Here is a 23738-nt window from a genome sequence, read left to right on the forward strand (position 1 = left end):
GTGCTTTTTTTTTTTTTTTTCTTTCTTTTTTTTTTTTTTTTTTTTTTTTTTTTTTTTTTTTGGTACTGGGAATTGAACTCGGGTCCTTGTGCTTGCAAGGCATGCAGCAGCACCACTGAGCTAGATCCCCAGCCCTACCCCAGGCAGTATTTCATATGGATGACCATTGTGTTTTTTTAAAACAGGAAAACACTAATTGTCATATACAAATATAAGGAAATTTTTATTACATGATATTCAAGTAAATCCAAAATAGATTTGAATTTACCTGATAATCTAGTAGTGGAAGAATTCCTTGGTACTATGAAAATTTTCTCGGTGTACTCAATAAGTGATTCTAATTCATACGTAAACAGTATGTTTAACAGTAAGTGTGGCCTAAGTGGTGAGCATTAGAATAGAAGAATAAGGAAGGTCTTTGCCTTTTGAAGGATAACTTTTTTTTTGTTTGTTTGTTTTTGTTTTTTGAGATAGGATCTCACTATGTAGTTGAGACTGACCTGGAACTTACTATGTAGCCCAGGCTGGTCTTGAACTCACAGCGATCCTCTTGCCTCAGCCTCCCAAGTGCTGGGATTGCAGGTGCATGCCACCACGCCTGGCCTGAAGGATAACTTTGTATCAGTTATACTGCTAATGCTCCTCTCTTTTGGATTTTGTAGGAAAATGCTGCCTAGAATTCTAAATAACATTAATATATTTCTACCTGTTATATAAACATACTATTTAATATTTACCTTCCCTTTTATATAATTCATCTTTGTCTTAGTGCATTTATCAATAGAGCAAATGATCTTTAATTTACTTGTAGAAGCCTGTTAAACATTAACTCTTATTTTAATATTTAATTTTGCAAAATTAGGCTATAGTGGGATGATCACTATAGATATTTTAATTTGTTTCCAGTTAGAGTAGCAGTGTATCATGGGATAGAGAAAACGTTTTTAAGATTTTATGTAAATCTCAGAATCCCATCTATAAGCTATAAATTCCATTTATTATGTTACTTTTTGTTTGAAGGGGTAATTAATTTGGAAAATTAAGCCTTTTCACGCCATAGTTTAAGGGCTTTTATTCTTTTTATTGTAACTTGTAGGAAATTGATATGAAATGGTAAGTTAATCTACAAGGTCTTTGTATGTGAATCTGAATGTGAAATTTATGTTGTCTTTTTTTTTTGACACCAGGGTTCAAATTCAGGACTTTGCAGGCGCTGTGCCACTGAGCTAAATCACTGGCCCTTACATTGTCATTTTTAAGTTAAGAATTTCAATAAAAAATTTGTTGTTTCACTGGAGATTGAAATCAGGGAGCACTGTGCTGTATCCCCATCCCTTTTTATTATTTTGAGTCAGAGTTTTGCCAGGTTGCTCATACTGGCCTCAAACTTGTGGTCCTTTGCCTCTGCCTCCTGAGCTTGGATTGCTGGTGTGTGCCACTGTGCCTGGATTTAATAAATAATTATTTCTTCAGCCCTGAGGATTGAACCTACAGTCTTTAGCATGCTAGATAAGTTCTCTGGTACTGAGCTACTCCCCAGGAGTTTTTAATTTTTTTAAAGTAAATTTTATTTTATTGTGTTGACCCCCCCTTAACTCCCCTTCTCTCTCTATATTTAAAAGCTTTGTTTCCATTTTTTCCATTTTCACTTTTTTTCTTGTCCCTTCCTTTCTCTCTCCCTCCTCCCTTGTTCCTCTTCCCATTTGACTATCTTTTCCACATTTCCCTTTTTCCAACATCTATTATACATTTTAGTCCTTATTTCTACTTTTAGTTTCTCACACCAGAGAAACAATGTGGTATTTAAACCTGTGTCTGATTTATTTCACTTAAGAATATGGTCTTATGGTCCTTCCATTTATCTAGAAATGTCTTAAGCTGATCCTTTATTGCAGAATAGTTTTCCATTGTATAAAAAAGCCACATCTTTATGCACTCATTGATTGATGGGCATTTGGGCTGTTTCCAAGATTTAGCTGTTATGAACTGTGCCACTGTAAACATGGCTGTGCATATAGCACTGTTATGCTTTTTAATTCTTTCAAGAAGATCAAGAAGAGGCGGAATAACTGGGTCAAATGGTACCTCTAGTTTTAGCTTTTTGAGAAATCTCCACACTAATTTCCACAGTGGTTGCACCAGTCTACACTCCCACCAACAGTGCAGAAGGGTTCCTTTTTCTCCACATCCCCTCCAGCATTTGTTATTGGTTGATTTCTTGATACCCATTCTTTCTGGAGTGAAATGAAATCTCAGCATTGTTTCAGTTTGCATTTCATGAATGGCCAGTGATGTCGAACATTTTTTTCATATATTTATTTGCCCTTTCTAATTCTCTATCTGAAAAGTATCTTTTCAGATGCCTGCCCATTTTTGGACTGGGTCTTTAAATTGGGAGGTATAATTTTTTTGAGTTCTTCATAATATATGCTGCATAATAGTTCTTTATCTGATGAATATCTGGTAAAATTTTTTACCCACATCATTCTCTTGGTGGCTTCTCTTGCTGTGCAAAAGCTTTTTAGTAAAATGAGTTCCTAATTGTTGATTCTTTGTATGGTCTGGGTTTTGTTCATGGTCTTTGCCTATTCCTATGTCCACAAGTGTTCTACCTATTCTCTCTTTCAACAGATTTTGTGTTTCCATTTTAATATTTAGATCTTTGATCCATTTTAATTTTAGATTAGTGCGTGCTGAAAGATAGGGGTCTAATTTCAATCTTTGGCACGTGGCAAGCCAGCTTTTCCAGCACCATTTATTAAAGAGGCTGTCTTTCTTCCAGTTATGTTGTTTGGGTCCTTTGTCAAAGATAAGGTAGCTGAGTATGTGTGGAGTTGTTTCTGCATCTTCTAGTCTCTTCCATTGATCCTCAGGTCTGTTCTTTTGCCATTACCATGCTGTTTTTATTATAGTAGCTTAGTAATATAAATTGAAATCAGGAATTGTGATATCCCCTGCCTTTCCTTTGTTGCCTTTGCCTAGGTCTCTTCTGGTTCCAAATAAATTTTAAGGTTGTTTTTCTAATTCTGTGAGATATGCTGTTGGAATTTTGATTGGGACTGCATTAAATCTGTAAACCAATTTTGGAAGTATGGCCATTTTCGCTATCTTGGTTCTTCCAAGAACAAGGGCTATCTTTCCATTTTCTGATGGAAAATCTTCAATCTCCTTTTTCAGAGTACTGTAGAGTTTTTTTGCAGGGGGTACTGGGGATCAAACTCGGGTCCTGCGCTTGCAAGGCAGAGTACTGTAGTTTTCATTGTAGATATCTTTTACTTCCTCTGTTAGATTGATTCCTAGCCATTTAATTTTTTTTTTTTGGATGCTATTGTGAAAGGGATTCTCTAATTTCTCTGTGAGTCTGTTTTGAATGCTATTGATTTTTGAGGGTTAACTTTGTATCCATCTGTGCCACTGAATCTAGAAGTCTTCTGGTGGAGTTTTTGGGATCTTCTATGTAGAATACCACGTCATCTGTAAATAACAATGATTTAACTTCTTCCTTTCCTATACTTCTTTTATTTCTTTCTCTTGTCTGATTGCTTTGTTTTCAGAAATGTATTGAACAAGAGTGGTGATGGTGGATATTCTCCAGAAGTTTTAAATTTTGAAACAGGGTCATGCTGAGTTGTCCAGGATAGCCTCCAACCTGTGATTCTTCTCCTGCCTTAGCCCTCATGGTAGCAGAGATTACAGGTGTACAAAACCTTGCCTGGCTATATTAGATTTTTATGTAGATTAGATTTTTTTCCCTTGTTATTCAGGGACATACATTAGATCTGAAGAAGAATGTCAGAACTATGTAACAGGCTTCTTTGTTTCTCTTGTAAGGATTCAATGAACCAGAGATAATAAATAATTATGCTTAAGTTCCAGTTGCAAATACAGTGGTAGAATACAAATTAAGCTCAGTTAATTTTGTGCAGTGTTATGGGGATATTCTATAGTGGAATGGGTTTGGTTTTCGAATCGTATTTTCTGTTCAAATCCTGGCTCAGCCCTGGCTGGCCATCTTTCTACCAGGAAAGTCACGACACTGAAAATTAGGTGCTATTTTCTCTTTTAGCAGCTGTTCTTGTAAACAGATTTTATTATCCTCTAAGTACTCCTTGGAATTGTGGCCACATTATTTTATATTTTTAAGTATTTACCCTTATAGTCAGTAGCTGATTAGGTGGACTACTTTCAAGATACTCTTTTATGTCTTGCAAGTCAGGGTCTCCTGTGTACCCAGTGAATAAATCATAAAAAAAGACAGCTTTACTCATTTGTTTTTTAAAAATCACAGCAAATAGGCTGGGGATTTAGCTCAGCGGTTCGGTGGCCTGCCTTGCAAATGCAAGGACCCGAATTCAATCCCTGGTACCAAAAAAACAAAACGAAACAAAACAAAAAAAACCCCACAGCAAATAGAATTTATTGTATTTAAATGCATTTTCTGTATACGACAGGTCTTCTGAATTACTTGTCTTACTTACTAGGTGAATTATTTCTGGGATATTATATTCTGTTGACAGAGCTTGCCTCTTGAGTTTTATGTAACATAGATTTACCATTCTTGAGGCCTTCTGTTTCCCCTTGTACACATTTTAAAATCAGTTCTTAATAGCTTAAAATGGGTGTGCCTGTATGTGCATGTATGTGTATACAGTTGTCCTGTGCTTTTTGATTTTTATTACCATTTTACTTTGTTGTGAAGTTACTAATGTTCAGGTACCCTAGGTTAATTGTGCATAGCTTTCTATGCACAATTATGAGAGACTGGCATAAAAACATCTTTTTGGGTTGGGGATTTAGCTCAGTGGTGCTTCTGCTTGCCTTGCAAGTGCAAGGTCCCGAGTTTGATCTCCGGTATCCAAAAAAAAAGAAAGATCTTTGTCTTTCTGTTCTTGTAGACTTGAGTATATGGTCCTCAGGAGGGGTCAGCCAGGAGTTACTTATATAAGATAGATACCTATTTGACAGGTGCAAACCAAAGCACATGCACATAAAAAGATTACAGAGCTTAATATTTTACAATGAGATTGAAACTAATTAGAAAATCCAAACTGTCTTAAAGGAGAAGGAATTTACTATTGTGTAAACTGAGAATACTGAGTTGAATCCAGGGCTCTAATAATATCATTAGGAATACTACTCTCTTCTGATTTATGCTGTTAGATTTATTTTTTGACAAACTTTCCTAAAGAATGACCGTAATAATAATAATAAGACTTCTGTAGCCACGTCCTCTTTTCCTAATAGCTTCAACCAAGGTTAATAGCATTAATGAATATAGAATTAAGTCTTTTTGGCATATTTTAGGTAATATTTCCTGAGCCAATCACTATGGCCTGAAAGTTGCCATGACTTGAGCAATTCTTGGCCATATATTTACTCCTAAATCTAGTGGTAGGGAAGGGATATGGTTAGGATTGGGATCATCTCTTTATGAGCCACATGTAGTCAAAGTCACGGGGGTAGCATTTTTTCCAAAGGATAATTAGGATTCTGTTACCATAAACTAAATCTATTAGAACAAGCATATTCATGATAGTGTGAAAGTCGGACAAACCCATGCTATTTTAGTCACAGGTGGTGAAAGATTATTACTATGCTAGATTCCTCATGTGCCTTAGATAAGTGGTTCTGAAATGTTTTTTGTATTAATGTTATATGGGAAGCTTTTAGTTATCTTGATGTGTGGCTGTATCAGAGATCAATTTAATGAGAATTTCTAGGAACATCAGAGAGCCTCTGTGATTATTTTTTGAAGTTCCTCAGTAATGCCATGCCATAAAAGGAGGTAGGCAAGGTTGCTATGCAAATGGGATTCAGAAAGAGGAGTATTAGTCAGATGGCAGAGAAGTTCTTATTGGAGAAACAGGATCCATAGAGAGAACAGAGGCCTCACAGAGAACCAAGAAGGACTTCTTGCGTGGGAGTCTGGGCATAATCCCTAGTCAAGAAAGTGATGCAAGAAGAGATTTAGAACTTGGGAACAACTTCCAAAAGAAGCCTAGTTTGAGAGCATCTGTCCAGTATCTTAAGAATTGAAATCTGTCCTTGACAGCTTTAATAGATATCTTTCCAGAGTTTAGGAGTCTGATTCATCAGTGGATTTTCCCCATCAGTCAGCCAAAACTGAAGAAAAATGTTTCACAAGGCTCACACATAGGGTCCTGGGTGACAGTTCCAAGGATGAACCTATTACTCTCTGAGTCATGGCACTGTAACCAGTGAAACATCATTGATAACTTGCTAAAGCATAATAATAAAGGCAAGCTTTATTTAGTGCGGTCATACGGTCATGGTAGTTGTCATATGGTCATGGTATTTACAGGAACCACAGCAATGGGATCTTGCTGTTGGTGAAAAGAGATTGGCTCAGCTCCATATATAGGATGAGCTAGTAGGAAGGTAAAGTCAGAAGCAGGATGGGATATCAGTGGATAAAAGTTAAGAGGTAACATCAAGAGCGAAGGAGATTCTGGCTAAACCAACATAACACTGTTCTTGCTGAGGACAGGCCACCGTGATCAGATGTAATCCAGGCCAGTGGTGGTGAACCTCTGGCATGAGTGTTACTGTGTTTTTCTTTCAAGAGAAAGATGTTGCTGTGTGAGTTTTTTCCAAATTAAAAGTTCAGTATTCAGGTTTAATCCCAGTGCTGGCACTTTGCGATAAATAAGTGGGTTTTGAGTTGCAGTTTGGGCCCTTGGTCTCTGATCTCTAAAAGGTTCACCATCATTGATCCAGGGGGTGGTGGAGGATAAGAAACCTAATCACATAGCAAGAGTGATTGAAGGTAGGGCATTTTTGGTAAACTGGGATTTTATAAGGAAATACATAGAAATGCCTAGGAGACAGTTGAGAAGCCTGACTAACATTTGGTCAAGGAAAGTTATGTTTAATGTCAATAGATACAATTTTTTTTATAATGCGTTTTTTCCTGTTTTTATGCTGTTTTGTGTTAAACAGGCTAATAGCTCGTCACCTTGCTAAAATCCATGCTATCCATGCACATAATGGCTGGATCCCCAAATCTAATCTGTGGCTAAAGATGGGAAAATACTTCTCTCTCATTCCCACGGGATTTACAGATGAAGACATTAATAAAAGGTAAGCTTGCTTTTATATTTGAAATGTTTTTGGTACTACTTTGTTTTATAAGGACTCAAAGATATCTACAAGGTCTGGTTTATCTCTCTGCATTAGAGTTAAAAAAATTTTGATTCTTTGATTTTCAGATGGCACTACAGAAATAACTGCCATCTACTCCTGCTCCCTTGCCCCAAATTAAAGAACCCTATAGTAGCAAAAGGGTGGACATAGAGGAACAAGAAGCAAACGCAGAGCATTTATTTGGAAATAATAATAAAGGTCATGATGAATGGGGGCATTTTTTTTATGAGTTAACCATAAAGATCTTTTTTAAAAAAAATCCTTTTTGTTCAAAGGTGATTTGAAAAGGCCTAGAGATGTATATTGAGATAGTGTAGTAATAAGAACTTGTGTTATTTTAGTTTACTAATCCTGTTTACATGCCAAATAGTGAGGTTGAATATTGGCTTACTGGATTTTCATCGTCGGGCTTTTGTGAGACTTGACTCCCAGGATCAAACAGACTATGGTGTTTCATTATTTCCTGTATAAAGAGCTTATAGATTAGTGTTTAAAATCTAAATCACATGAATGTTTTTATATAGCATGGTTGTTACTAATACCAAGCTGGACATTTTATTTTGTCCTTTACATCCAAATCATATGTAAAGGCTACATCATTGCATTTAGGAAGTCTTTGTTTCAAGAGCAACAGAGGCAGGCAAGACTTATAATAGACTTTCTTCTCCCTTGTCTCATTTGTCTTTTTATAATTTATTGGGAAAAGTAGTTCTTGAATTTGATTACTTAAAGGTTTAATTTGATGTACTCTGTAAAATCATCCCTCTGTCCAGACACTCTGCATCTATAGATTCAACCAACTGTGGAGGAAAATATTTGAAAAAAAGCCTGTATTGAACACATACATTTTCTTGTCATTGTTCCGGAAACAATACAGTATAAACAGCTACATGGTATTATGTTGTATTAGGTATTATTAGTAAGAGGTTCAGAGTGTAGAGGAAGATATTCATAGTTTGTATGTAAATACTGTGCCATTTTACATAAGGGTCTTGAACATGTTAACTATTGTTCAATTTTTAAATTCATATTTAGGCTCATTCTCAAGATTTTCTTTGTTTATACTTTTACTTCAGACATTGGTTGTTTTAATTCAGAGTATGTGCAATTAAGTGGGGAAGACTTACTCAAAATAGATTTTAATCCTTTATCAAACTTGAAAAAAATGTCATTAAGATAAACAAGGTACAACTCTTCTTTTGAAACTAAAAGGTTCCTAAGTGATATCCCAAGCTGTCGGATTCTTCAGGAAGAGATGACTTGGATGAAGGAGATTCTTTCCAACCTGGGCTCACCTGTTGTGCTTTGTCACAATGACCTATTGTGTAAGAATATAATCTACAATGAGAAACAAGGTAGGTATTTGACCTTAGCAGTAAGGAAAGGTTGATTTTTATTTTCTTAACGGTCTTTTGAACTTTATATGAATAAAAATAAATGTATTTCAAATATGAAGATTAAAAACATGCATAAAACCTTTAAGTATTTTCTTTTAGGTTATAAGGCTATGATAACTGTGATGAATTAGGAGTATACTGTATATATTTGTATAAAATATTTTTGAAAATTGGTTTGGTAGAAATAGCTATGGTTCCTGTTGGATATTTAAGTAATAAAAATGATGAAATGCTTTTGTTTTTATGTATAACTCTGAAACTTGGTTATTTATGATTTGAAAGTGTATCTGCTTGTAATTAGGGTTATGGAAAAATTAACAAATTGACATTGCACTGCTTTATTTCTGTTTTTACAGAAATTTTCAGACAGTGTTGGGAAATATGCTATTGTATTAGAAAGAAATGTATCTTTAGGTTTTTCATCACCTGTTTATTGTGTTGATATGTTGATGCTAAGGCAAGAGCCAGAGATGTGGAAATGTTTGTGGTTGCTCAAATTTCCATCTACTAAAGTAATAAGAAGCTTTTGTTAAATGGTTTTAATATTTTTGAGGTAGACATTGATCCTTTTAGGTGGAATTTTTTTGTGAATGTTGATAATTGTATTCAGATTTTGTTTTGTTTTTTTAAATCTAAGAAACATTTGGTTGTATTATGTCATTGGGTAAAGTGGTTTGAGGTTTGGTTGCTAAAGGATAGATGTCCTTCAAGTACTAAATTGACATTTAAAAATATACTTTGGTTAAAGGATTAATATTAATTTAAAGTGTTCTTGAAACTATGACACTATTGCTTTTCACAGGAAACTGATGTTTGAAGATAATCATAATTTAGAAGATCCTATTTTGAATCAGAAGTATGCTGTTGCAAATAAATATAAGCCAAATAATTCTCATTAACATGGTCATAATTATACTAAGTCACTACTTATGACCTTTATTACTGTAGTTGGGACTATTCTAATACAAAGTTTTAAAAATATTTATAGCCAGCTTTAACTGGAAAACTAACCAAAGGAACACTGTCAAGGGTTGAGTGTTGTTTGTATTTAATGTGGACTAGAAGTTATATTTTTAGAAATACTGAACTAACATCTTTAAGTTTTAATCATCGTGAAATTTTTGGTTGGAATCAGTTTTTATTTTAAAATTCAAGTACACCCTAAAATCTTAAGTACTTGGAAGTGTCTTTTAATGAATTATTGACCATTTATTATACATAATTGTCATAGTATATATGCATTCTATAATATATTAGTAACCAAATCTCAATGCCATTTGTGAGACAAGAACATCAGTTATGCAGTAAAACAGTGTATTAACTTTTAAATTCAGTGTAGGACCTAATAACACATTTTATATGATGGACTTTCAAGTGAGGGACTTCATCTTACATTTGAAGTGGACACTCAGCTTTATTTTTAACTGCAAGTTAATAAAGAGAATCTGTTATTTCTTTTGTTATGTAATTTAACTTTCCATATTTTTATTTTTATGTTTCTTTTGCATATTCATTTTATAGAACAAACTTGTTTTTAACACTAAGGGACCAAAAAAATCAGATTACTTTGTTTTAGGTATTTTACTTTTCATTTAAATAGTTGCCCATCTCTGAAGTATCAGTCAGCTGTATTAAAAACATGTACACACACACACACACACACACACACCCCAGAAGTTTCCTCAAGCATACTTTTGTATCTTTATTTCCTGCACAGGAGAATACATTCAACTCCACAAATGTAGCTATTTTCTTGTAGTTTTTAGACTTGGCCCTCTATCAGTAGATGTCCATTATGTGCCATTTGTTTCTTCTTGTCTTTGTGGTTATATTTGTTAGTTATGGAAAGATTGTGATTTTTTTCTCCTCCTCTCAGCATTTTATAATGTCTGTTAGGAAGGCTAATTTGGACCTGTAGCATCCATCTGAAAAAACTACATTCCTGTGTGAATAGTTGATACATCAGCATTAAGAAAATATGGTTACAATGTTCAGGTAAAATCTAAACTCAAGGAAGTAATGTTAAAAAGCTTAGTCTAATCTTTGGTGTCAGGTTTCATATTAGCTGATGATTTGGGGATAGTGGAGCTGTATGGCTTGAGTTTTTGGTTATAAGTAGAAGATAACATCCCTCATATTCTATAAATTTATTAAGTTTAATGTACAGAAGTTTCATATTTGACACTAGGGCACTGCATTGATACTTATTGCAGTGGTTTCAAAAAGGTTCTTTAAAACTTCAAATACAGATTCCATAATTATTTATCTTAACTGATTACCTTGTTATAGCATAAGAGCCAAGTTGAATCTTTTGAGAATTAAATAATTTCAAAATAGAATAATTGATTAAGCTACCAACTGTGTTCACAGACATGTTTCATTTATTGTTTCTCTTCAAGTAATTCATATGACTGGAGATTAGGACTTCCACCTGTTGGGATACAAAGAGATAGAAATGGTGAACGAAAGCCAAGGGACTGACCTTAACATCTGTAGTGTAATTCACTCTCTTCGTTTCTCAAAAGAGTATTTTACACAAATTCACTGAATTTATACAGGATCACCTTGAAGTCTCTACATATATTTTCCAATCAAAATAATTTAGTTCTTATATATTTTAGTCTAAGCAGTTTTCAAAAATAGATGTATTAACTTAGGTATAACCAAGACAAGTTAGAATACAGATTTTGGAACCAAGGACACTTTAGTCACTTATAGAAGTAAGTGATACTAAGCCAAATATTTTATCTCTTTAGAAGTACTAATTTTTGAGTTTTGACTATTTGAGATCACTTACTTGTTTTTGGAAAAATGTAGATTTCTGGGTTCTGACCAAGACCAACTAACAAGAATTTTTGTAGATAGACTGAGAAATCTGTATATTTAACAGATTCTCAGGCAGTAATGTGATACTGTTGGTATTGTGCTTAATTTTGGTTTATCTGTAATGTAAGATAATAGCTATCTCAGTTGAAGGCTGTTGGGATTTTAGATCATGCCTTTACAATGCATAGCTTGCTCCACATACTTAACCACTGTCAGTGTAGCTATAATATACTAAGCATATTACAATTTTTTTGGTAAGAAATGGAAATTATACATCTTTTAGACTGTGGGCCATACTGTGGTTTCTACTGAAATTTTTCAACTCTGTGTTCCAGTGTGAATATAGCCATAGACACTCCATAAGTGAATGATGTGTCTGTATTCAGATAAGACTTTACTTCCATCTCTCTCTCTCTCTCTCTCTCTCTGTCTGTCTCTCTCTCTGTCTCTCTCTCTCTCTCTCTCTCTCTCCTCTCTCTCTCTGTTCTCTCTCTCTCTGTTCTCTTTCTGCCGAGCGGGCCAATGTGCCCGCCTTGGCTTTTTAATAAAGATCTCTCATACAAAAAAAAAAAAGACTTTACTTCCAGAAACAGGTAGGGAGCTGGATTTGGCCTGAACACACATAGTTTGCTAGCCCCTGGCAAACATAAAATATTATGTTCATTGCTGGCATTTATTGACTATATTAGATTATGAAAAGGTAAAAACTGGTTATAACTAGTAAAAGACTTACAAATAGATGAGAGTTCAGTTTGTCTTTAGGAGCAACTTTAGTTTCTATTTCAGTTGTAATTTCAATGATTTAAAATTTTTAAAGTGTAACTGTATGGGCGTGTTTGTATGTGTATATGCATGTTTCTATGTAGTGCACATGCACATAAAGACCATGCACACCTTACAGGGTCTGACGGGCATTGCAGGATGAATACTGCCTCTGCATGTTCTCACTCCTTCCGGGTTACAGGACTTTGGAGTGTGGCAGATGAATGGGTTTCTGTTTACAGCTGATAACTCAGAATATTCAGAGGTGAAAATTAGTGCATGAAATTCAGTGGTTGATAAACAGGGGCTTGTTTTAGTGAGATATTGTCCCCCCCAAAAGTAGGAAAAGAACACTTAATGAGATGGGATAGAATTTGGAGCAAATAAAAAAACCAAAAGCAGTAGTTCTTGCTCCAGAGCTGTAAGATTTGACAAATGTCTTTTAAATTAATCAATCACTAATTTAGTAGACCTTATAATAAATGAGTTGAAGCATTTTTTATTGACTGATATCAACTCTATTTTTTTTTTTTTTTTGGTACTGGGGACCAACTGAGCTAAATCCCTGGCCCTCAAATCTAATATTTTAACTTCAGCTAATCTTTTATTGACGTGTCAGAAGTAATTTCTAAAGCTTTTGAGTTTGCTATCTCATATCTTGATGCTTTTTTCAGAATGTTTCTTGTTCTGATGACTTTTGGTAGTTCTCCCCCTTCCATTTCTTTTAAAAAGCTCATAGAGGATCTAATAGTTGAGCACGCTGGCACATACCCATAAATGCAGCTACTTGGGAGTCTGAGGCAGGAGGACCACAAGCTTGAGACGAGCTTGTGCAACTTAGCAAGACCATGTCTCAAAAAAAAGGAAAAAAAAAAAGCTGTGGCTATTGCTCATTCGTAGAGTACATGCCTAGCTTGTGTAAGGTCCTGAATTTAACCCCCAGCACTGGGGGGAAAAAAAAAATTAAAGAAAAAACAGCTACAATGGAGATACCTTTTTTCTTTGAAAAGCAAAAGACAAGAAGCTGATTTATAGCTCTTTAAGGAAATACAAAGAAGAGGAAAAGGAAAGCTTTTTCTTGGATTTATAGAGTAAACCATTTTTTTTTCTTTTTTAAAACCAGGTTTTTAAAGAGATTTACCCAGTATAAATAGAAAATGGATGAGTCATCATTTTTAGTCACTTAATTGGCTATGTTATCCACTCTATTAGTGTAAGGCATTGTTGATTTAAAATGTTTTTCATTTTATTTTAAAATTTAAATAAAGGTCAGTCTTACTAAGAGGTTTATGGATGACTCGGGATATTCGTGCCAGGACTTGTATGGTCCTGTATAGAACTAGCCTTGAGAAACATTTACTTATGTAAGCAAATAAATATGTTTATGGAATAACTAAAGTATATATCTGACCATAGAAATGTGTTTGTGTATAAAGAGGAAATGTATTCATATTTATTTGTAGCTGTCTACCTGCTTGGAGTGCCTCCCTAAACTCAGCAGAAGAAAAGTCACACGCACAGTATTTGATACAAATGCATACAAAACCCAAAAAAGTATTTTGAATAAATGAGTATACATACCTCTTGACCTGTTTTTCTTTTCTCATACATTATGGAAATGTTCAAACAAAATTTAAAAGAATTATAAAGTGTGATATCCCATGTGCCTGACACCTATATTCTAGAATTATTGACAAGTTTGTGCTTTGTCACATCATCCCATCTCTCCATCCTCAGTTCATCTTACTACTTTTTAAAAAATGTATTTCAGAGTGACTTGCAGGCATCAGTGACCTTCATGCCTCAGCACTTCAACATGAATAACACTGAGTTCAGGATTTTGTTGTAGTGTAATGTTCAAGTCTTATGCATGCCAAGTTGGACACAGTGGCTGGCGTGTGCCTCTACTCCCAGGTACTTGGAGGCTGAGCACAGGAGTATTTAGGCCAATCTGGATAACCCTGTCTCCTTTCAATGAAGCAGAAAATCTTAATTCAGTGAATTTTGAAAAATGTGTACATCCTATAACTGAAACACCTGTAAAAGATATAGAACATTTTCATCACCCAGGAAGTTGCCCATACTTTTAGAAGGATAATCTAATCTTTTTTTTTTTTTTTTTCCTTTTCTTTTCTTTTGGTACTGGGAATTGAACTCAGGGCCTTGTGCTTGCAAGGCAGGCACGGTGCCACTGAGCTAAATCACCAGTACTGGACAATCTAATCTTAACCGTGGATTAGTTTATAACCTGGACCACTAGTTAGCAAAAGATAACAGCCTCCTTGGAGATAAGAAATCTAAATGAATTTAACAACTCTGAATGACCTAATCTTTTTTTTTTTTTTTTTTTTTTTTTTTTTTTTTTTTAAACACATGCATCGGGCCCATTGTATTTAGTTACATATTTGGATACGAATATCAGAAAATACCACACTTTTTCTTTGGCATTTTATGCAATATTTATATTGTGCCCTCTGCCTTTAAGCATATATCCTTATTACGTCTCAGCTTTCTTTGCTAAACCTCTATTTATTCCACTAGTCTTTGAATCCTTCCCATGTTGTAGGCATTAATTGCTCTGTGGTTTACATGATGAAAAATGAAAGGAACCTTACTGTCCCACCAGGAAGCTGTGTATCATGTAGAAGAACAATCAGATGGCAGAACAGTCAGAATGCAGAGGACTCTGTTGCACCACAGAACATTAGGAATGAAGTGTCCCAGACCAGAATACTCTCTGCCTTTCCCTTATAAGGCAGAAAACTTTGGTTAACATTAGTATGACTATAGTTACTTTTCTTACTATTCTCTTTCCTCTCACACAGCAGAACAAATGAGTTGAAAAGATTTTTAAGTTTACAGATTGACTATTTTACTTTTCATTTTTATTCCTTTATCCTTGAGAATAAAATAAAAGAATCCAAAGATTTGTTATATGATAAAACTGTATAGGCTTAGGTAATGTAGTAGTGTTTTTGGCTTTAAAATTCTTTTAAAATCTGAAGACTTTTTAGAATACTGAGATTTACAATTTAACTCAGTGTGTAGATTTTTATTACTTTAGTGAAGATATGAGGGAAAATTCAAATTATCATTTTATCTGTTAATCATATCCTTTTTCCATTATGTGTTTGTCATTGTGCTAATTATATAAAGATAAAAGTCAGTGCTAGACTTTAGGGAATTTTTACTTCTTAGAGGCCAAGGATCCCTTGAGAATCTTGCAAATTATGACTCCCTCCTTTAGAAGTAGTGCACATGCAACACTGTAGGGAGTAGTTTCATTGTCCTCCACCCTTGAAACCTCAGTGCATGGAAAATTTTTGGAATTAAAAGCTACATTTATAGGAGAAAAGTAATGTTTTCCTTTCGATAGAAAAGCATTTTCCAATACTGTAATTTGATTTTTCTGGCACCCTAAATAAGGCAGTAAGCCTAATTTTACTTTGCTGCAGAAGATTAAATTTAAGGTTGAGTTCCACTTTGTAATAATTTGAAAAAGAATAGTTAATAAAGATTTTTTAAAAGAAAATTTCTTTCCTTTTAAGCTTTGTGTCTTGTAAAATGTGAGTTTGCCAAATTTTCTTCATCTGCTACAGATTAGGTATGCCATTGTTGCTGCCATGTGGCGGCGCACCCCGTGCTTCTTAAACGCACTGACTGGAGGTTTATCGCATCACTTGTTCACATGCACGGAGCCTGGTAACAGCCTCATCTGTATCTTGTTAGCTTCATTTTCTTATTTTTAAAATTTCATTATTTATAAACTCAACATAGCATTTAAAAATAAAGGCTAGTTTTAATGAATTAATGTTACTACAAAAAGTCGTTGCTAAAATTGTCATGCTGAAACAGATTTTAACTTTTGTTAAAATGATCTATGTTTTAATTAAACTGTATTTACAGGCAGGCATGTTTTTACCTGCCATTTAAACTATATTTGCCAAATTCTAACTATAACTTGAAAATTAAAACGAAGTTGAAGCTTTTATTTATGTGGCAAAAGTAAGCTTCAGGACTGGGCTGTGTATTTTTATTGGCTTGTAACAGTAGATATGAGCTCTACAAGAATTTGTGTTTAAAGAGCTAATGCAATCAACAGCTGCAATGTTAAAAATATGTATTAAAACTGTTTAGTAGGCTCAGTTGTGTGCTTGATAAATTTTGTGTCCTGATTGAAGGCTTGTGGATAGGTATTTCTAAGTCATTGTGTTTGGTCTTTTACTTATTAACAGTTTTATGTAGAGGATTCGTCTTATTTTTTAAAATAGCATTTTCCTCTGAAAAAGAAATACTGAAAATAATTTAAAAACTAGAAAAATAAAAGGAAGAAAGTCACTTGTCTGATACTTGAAATGAAACCAACTGAAACATTTTGTTTTTATTTCCATTCATCTTTTTTTCTCCTGTGCAGTATGTTTCTTTTTCTTTGTAGGCATGTTTTAATAATTTGGATCACATTGTGTCAACTAATTTAGTATCCTTTCCACATGGCATTTTAAATTCCTTTTTATTTTTGAAAATGAGGTGTTTTTCATGGCTTTGATTTATTTGATTTTCATGGCTGCAAGTACTTTATCATGTGGCATTCCTTGTAACTTCTGCCATTCCTTGTAACTTCTAGAAAAGAAGTTTTAAAACATAGTCTGTTCTGACTTCCCCTTGTGCAATTCCATACAGTGATTTAGTTAACAATAAGAATTTATGTAGAATAATGTTCTGGGGATGCAAGAAAATAATAATTGGGGTTAAAGCAGTGATGGTTTATTCTCACCAGCGTTTTAAAATACTACATTTACTGTAATAGTATGCATTTAGTTTTGCTAATGAATATATTTTGGTCCTTCTCACTTACACTGTAGGTGTGACTTTCTTTTCCGGTGCTGGTGTGTGAGCCCAGGGCCTGTGTGTGCTAGTGAATGCTCCATCACCGAGCTGCACATCATCAACATGTTACAGTTACGCACACAGCTTTAGGATTATACTAAATAGTTATATATTTAAAAAAATAAAGGTACTGCTTTTATGTAAAACCCTACATGTGCCATGACTTTTTTGTCATATAATGCTTTTTTTCTCTGTGCTTGAATATAGCCAATGTACAGTACTTCCCTGAATTAAACATACAAACCTGTATCAAAGCATTATAGTTCAAAGTTTTTTTTATTTCAGAAATGCCAATGTGTACAGCGTGTCTGTTTTGTTACCTCACAGGTAGGGCAACTGCAGAATTGTTACATTTTCTCAATGTAAGCATCTTAGAAATTGTTTTGTAGTCATCTCCGTTCCTATATTCATTTTTAACTTCCTACCCCTGTAAGTCTTTGAGTATGTGATCCTTAAATGTAGACAGTGACTCATGTTAAATTTTTAAAAACATCTATCCCTGGTATAGACAATGATATTACTTTTTTAAAAAGTTACTTTCTTTTTTCTTTTTATATAGAACCTGCATCTTGTCAGATTAAGCCATACTCAAAAGTTAAAAGTCCCTAAATAAGAGTATTTAACTTGTCCAGGAAGAATAAGATTATCTTTGGAGAATTGTAATGAAATATATATAGTATATATGTAGCAAAAATTAGAACAGGAATCAGCTTATGCAAAACTTTCTTAAATTTATAAATAAATATTATAAATATGTCATTCTTTTTAAAAGGTGAAATTACCACCTTAATGTTGCTCAGTTATGGAAACCTCAGTTATGTAGCTTTGTAGGGAAATAGAAGAATATGGATGGTAGGAATTAACTTCTTAAATTGGTGATACTGTTAAATTCATCAGCAAGTGTTAATAGCATTTCTCTTCAGGTTTACAGAATTCAAGTCTTTGAAATTTTGTATTTGATTTTTGTATGTGGATAAGCTTATCAATTTACTGTTAGATATCATAGATTAAGTTTTTGTTAAAATGGCATAGATATAGTTATTATTAATTAAACTTGAAGTTTTAAGTTACTGATGCCCCCATGTGGTGAAAAATACTTACTTTTGTTAGAATCTGGAGAATGTTTATTTTTCCTTAATAAAATGGTCATTAGTATTTATGAGAAGCTGTTGATCAAGAGACAGTTATTTGAATTTTGTAAAGCTCATTGCCATAAAATTCACAGCCTTACCCTGTATTGTCTCAGAAGTGCATGTAACCAAGCACATCCATTGAGACAAAATATTGGAAGCTATTTAATTACAAATAGCATAGGGATTGTCAGATCTTATATGTGATTTCTTAATATCTTTATGTTTGTGTCTCACATAGGTGATGTACAGTTCATTGATTATGAATATTCTGGATACAACTACCTGGCATATGATATTGGAAATCATTTCAATGAATTTGCAGGTAAGATCCAAATCCAAGGCTTAAATAATGGAATAATTTATTTAACTTTGAAATACTTTCAGAATTATTTTTTCTTCTTAAAAGATCAGCTGGCAGCATCCACAACTCTTTGTACTTCTGCTGACCCTTTTTCTTTGTTTTTGTTTACTTCTGGAAGAAAGAGATTACCAAAATTTCTTCCATAATTGAGTTCAGAAAATAATGGTTAGGAGGAAGATGATGCTTGTGGTTTCTTTTGAGACTTTAAGGTGTTAAGAGTTGAACCTAATTATCATTTAGAACCCTTTGGTGTGGTTGAAGGGTATAATTCAGTGGTAGAGTACTTGCTAACATCTTGAGGACGTAGGTTTGATCCCTATCTCTGAAAACAAAGACCAAGATGTTTCTGTTGTAAACTTGTATTTGGAAAAAATTTTTTTTAAAAAGTTCAAGATCTTAAACTTTTGGTTGTGATTATTGAAAGGTTGGTAATTTTTACTTGAGTATTAATCTATAGTCATCTTCATATACAAAAGTTAATTGCTTTTATGTAAGTGGAATTAATTTAAAACTCATTTTAATGATCTGTATTTAGAAACATGAAATGTCCTATAACTAAGGATTAGGACATTTCCTTGAATAGTTTATACCTAATAGAAATATTTCATTTCTACGAATTTGTATTTATGCACAGTCTTGTGTTCATGTATTTTTATATATTTCAGGTCTGCAAACTGGGAAATAAGTTTGAAAAATTTTTGACTGACATCTTGCCAGTTATTTTCCTCCACTAAGCTTATTATATACATGTCATAACTTCACATATGTGCTGCATTTTCTTTTACTTTTTTTTTGTGTGTGTTACCTGTTGGGAATTGAGCCCTTTATATTTTTGGGACAGGATATCTTGCAAAATCCCTAAGTTCCTCAGATTGGGCTTGATCTTGAGACCCTCTTGCCTCAACCTCCCAGAGTGCTGGATAAATAACAGGCCTGCAGCCCCATACCTGACCACTACACACACACACACACACACACACACACACACAGAAGGGGAACTGGCTGTACAAGGTAACAAACACCTTAGTAACATAGTCAAGTGCTGTAGATATGAAAGAACTACAGTGATCTTGAACCAGTTTTATAGAGAAAAAATTTGAAAATTAGGTAGAATTTGGATATTCAAATATAAGAGAAAGGAAAGACACTACAGGGAAGTGGAGGGAAAGTTTTAATATGAGTTCCCTTTGTAGGTACAGTATAAAATTGCTGAAGGAGAAGAAAAAGTTGTAAGACTAGAGATAAGTTTAGAAGATAAGTTTATGAAGTACCTTGAATGCCAAAAAAATAAAAATAAAAATAGACCTATATCTTCTAGATTTGTATTTTTCAAACTGTAGATCATGAGATCTAATTTGTGGGATAATTAAGGAATGGAAAAGAACAGGAATAGAAATATCAGAGTTGGAAAGTAGAGTATATATTGTACATGTATAAAGTCTCAATATAATATGTATTTCGTACCGTGATTCACATTCAAAAAAATTTGGAGCCACGGTTTGAGGTTGTGCTCCAAACTGCTCTTAGTATGCTGAAGACTGTTCTTGGGGTACCTGCTGAAGGGCAGATGTAGGGCTTTAGGTATAGGTGGTTCAAGCTACACACTGTGAGGGAAAATCATAGTAGTGAGAATTGATTATGGTCATGAACGACAGTGTGCCTTAGAGGTTAAGCTGGAATACAGAATGATTTATAATTTTAGTAAATGCTGTTTAACATTGCAGTCAAATAATTTTGTTAGGTTAAAAAAAATGGTGATAGTAATGATGATTAAGGTATATAGAAGAGGTATATAGAAGAGTATGGTTTTTTTTAAAACGATCCATGTATTTTTTTCCTCTAAAGGTGTGAGTGATGTGGACTATAGTCTTTATCCAGATAGAGAACTACAAAGCCAGTGGCTGCGTTCTTACCTTGAAGCCTACAAAGAATATAAGGGTTTTAGGACTGAAGTTACTGAAAAGGAGGTGGAAATACTCTTCATCCAAGTCAATCAGTTTGCATTGGTAAGTTGCATTGTAAACAATTGAAGATTCTTAATATAATTTTAAAAGCTTCTACATTTCCTATTTTAAATTTTGTAAATTTTTGTTTGAAACAAGGAAGAAACACGATTATTTACAATTTACCCCATTGCCTTGCTTTTGAGAACAAAATTTTTGTTTCATTCACTCCTGTCTCCATAGTCCCTAGACTGGTTCTTGGTTCTATGGTAGGTGCTCAGTAATAATTTGTATAATGAGTGGATTGATACTAGGATCAGGATTAATATGTTAAGCTATTTCATATTATCTGCTTCTTTACATTATGAAAATACGTGTGACCGAAGGAAGATTTATGGGAAATTGGGTTTTCCATAGTACATTTAATCATCATATCCCAATGCTAAAAGTAGATTGGAAAAACTAGCTGCAGTATGTTTTCATGACTCAATCCATTGTTTTGTCATCGTGACCTTTCTTAATAAATAATTATTCCTCTTCCTCTAATAATGTTAGTGCTTTATTTTCACAACCTACTTCTCTGTTTTTCATTTAAATTTAAATTTCATTTAATTTTTATTTTTAATTTTGATACTGAGGTTTGAACCGAGGAGTTGCTCCACTGATCTACATCCCCAGATCTTATCTTTTCTTTGCTTTTTTTTTTAAGTACTGGGGATCGAACTCAGGACCATGCACTTGGGAGACAAGTGATGGAACCACTGAGCTTAGTCCCCAGCCCTTCAGATCTTTTCGGAGACAAGGTGTTGGCTAAGTTTTCCGGGTTGGCTTGGAACTTGTGATACTCCTGCCTCAGCCTTCTCAGTAGCTGGCATCACAGGCATATGCTCACCATGCTTGACTCATGTGCTTTTATATTTTAAAAAACATTTAAATTCTTCTGAGAATAAAGTGATAAATGAGCAAAGTGATAAATGAGCAAAGAGAAGAAAGTGATAAATGATTAAATTAATCGGTTAATTTGAGTACCAGGCAAAATTATTGTAGCTCCTTCTTTGTAAGTTTTAATCCAGTTTTGTACATATGACATGAGGAATATTTGCCCAGCTGTCTTTACAAATAGACCCTTATGGGGGCCCACAAATGTAGTCGTCCATAATCTGAACAGCAGCACGCATTTCCCCAGACACACTCAGAGAGCATCTCACATATGAGGGTATGCTGCACTGTGGCTTTACCTGCTGCTCTCATGCCTATGTTAGTAGAACTGTTGGCTCAATTAATGACATACTCTCTAGCCAGTCCAACAGTGGCTACTGTTTCTGTTTATTCTGCTTAAGTATAATCTTAAAGGAGAAATTGCAGGGTTTTCTTTCCTATTGGGTCATTTAAGGAACTTCAGTGTCAGTGCTTCTTTTTAGGTGATTTTTTTATGTTAACAAGGAAGATTATTACTGCTACAATTTTCATTTTTCTATGTGCTCATTTAATTTTTTAATTCGAAAGGCATTGATCTTTTTAATTTCTACTATTTCTTAATCCACTGTTTGCCTTTAGAAAGCTAATTTGCATTTATAAACATTTATGTTTAACATTTCTTTTTGGATACTATAATTATATCTGTACATGGTATTAAAAATACACTTAGTTCTGGTCTGATCACCAAGTTTTTCATAAATAATGCATTAATTAGGTATTAACACATTACTCCTCTGGGTCAGGTAGATTAGGAACAACATAAAGTATTCCTTCCAAAATGCTTATAATTTAGAAGGGTAAATGTACAAAATAACTTTTTGGGGGTTAATATTTAACTCCAATTTCTATTTTAAATTTTTAGCAAATTGGAATTAGGAGAAAACTCCTTAAACCTAATTTAAGAAAAAAAAATAAAAGCTACTATACATACATTTATAAAATGTGTCATATATTCAGTAGAAAATCTGATAGAAAAAGGATATGGGACATTTGGTAGAGACAAAACTTTAAAACTCTCACTAGTGTCCCTCATAGCATATCCTCTGAGTCTACATATGTTTGGTTTTTGAATAAGCGTTATATAGTCAGCTTATCAGACCCTATGAGGGTGTGATATCAACTTCCAGTTCTTTTTCATTCAGAAAGCATTTCATTTATTTAGCTAGTTTTTGTCTTAATTTCTGTTTTTTATTGTATCCAAATCTGTGATCCTTTGTTGTGTGCTTTTCTTACATCAGTACCTCCATTGTTAGCCTCAGGTAGAAAGAATATAGCAGAAAGTGCAGGGTAGCCTCTGTTTAACCAACAAGTTTACTCTCTTCTCTGACCAAGTCTTAATTTCATCCCCAGGAGCACCATTAGGTATATGTCACATCTCAGATGTCCAAGGTAATACTTTATAGGGAATGTAGAGTGAAATATAAGCAAACCCTGTCTTTCTTTATCATTTTTCATGCATGTCTTACAGTACTGCTGCAGTCTTAACCTTTTCCTTTACTGTAAAAAAGTATTGGTAAGGATGGCCAATAATGACATAATTGCTAAAAAGTAGTTTCATTTTAAGCTTAGTAGTCCTTATCTAATATAACCATGGATACCATTTGATGGTATCTGACTTGATGTGACGTAGGATAACATTTGACAGTATTTACCATTGATTCTGAAACTTTTCTTTTTTCTCTTTGTGATGCATTCCCATTCTCTATAGTGAAAATGAAGAGATGATCGAATGTCCCTTCATGAATCTCTGTTTATTACCATACAAGGAGAATTTTCTTTTCCCTCAGGCTCATAGTGCTTAAAGAGGAGGAGAACAATGTGAACATATCTCTCAGGGAGCGTGATCAGTAGATAAAGTGCATTTGCCACGTAGTGATGAGTGCCAGAATTATCAAGTGTAGTTGGTCAGTTAGGATGAAATGATAGGCTTCAGTGGAAAGTAAAGTCTTTAGATAAAGGTGTACCTTTTCATCAGTGGTTTTGTGGGAGGCCCTGGGTAGAGATAGTCTGAAGCTCAGTAGTGTGAAGAAACAAATTGGAATCATTTACAGAGGCAGCAGTAAAAGTCTTGAGACTAGATCACCAGGGAAAGTAGTAAAAAGTGAAAGGAGGGGGGTGTCCCCATTCAGAACACTAGTAATACTAACGTGTGAGAGGGCTGGAGGAAGAGAAAAAAGAAAAGAGCCAGGAAAGGATGCTGGGCAGGAAGGCACAAAAACAAAAACCACAGATGAATTTGAAATGTAGGTTTTGATTCCAAATGCTTAACTAGTCTGCCATGTGAATG

General features: G+C 34.0%; 1 protein-coding gene across 1 annotated transcript in view; it reads left to right on the top strand.

Annotated features, from left to right (window-relative positions):
• The window catches only part of Etnk1 (ethanolamine kinase 1), a 61960-nt gene that overhangs the window by 32446 nt on the left and 5776 nt on the right, over positions 1–23738 (top strand). Inside the window, exons 3-6 of the mRNA XM_010615414.3 lie at positions 6961–7101; positions 8377–8519; positions 18408–18491; positions 20376–20536. Of these exons, the coding sequence (XP_010613716.1) occupies positions 6961–7101; positions 8377–8519; positions 18408–18491; positions 20376–20536 (529 nt within the window). The remainder of the gene's footprint in view (positions 1–6960; positions 7102–8376; positions 8520–18407; positions 18492–20375; positions 20537–23738) is intronic.

The sequence above is a fragment of the Fukomys damarensis genome, unplaced genomic scaffold (genome assembly GCF_012274545.1).
Source record: "Fukomys damarensis isolate Sample0158 unplaced genomic scaffold, DMR_v1.0_HiC HiC_scaffold_19, whole genome shotgun sequence".
NCBI classification, from domain to species: Eukaryota; Metazoa; Chordata; class Mammalia; order Rodentia; family Bathyergidae; genus Fukomys; species Fukomys damarensis.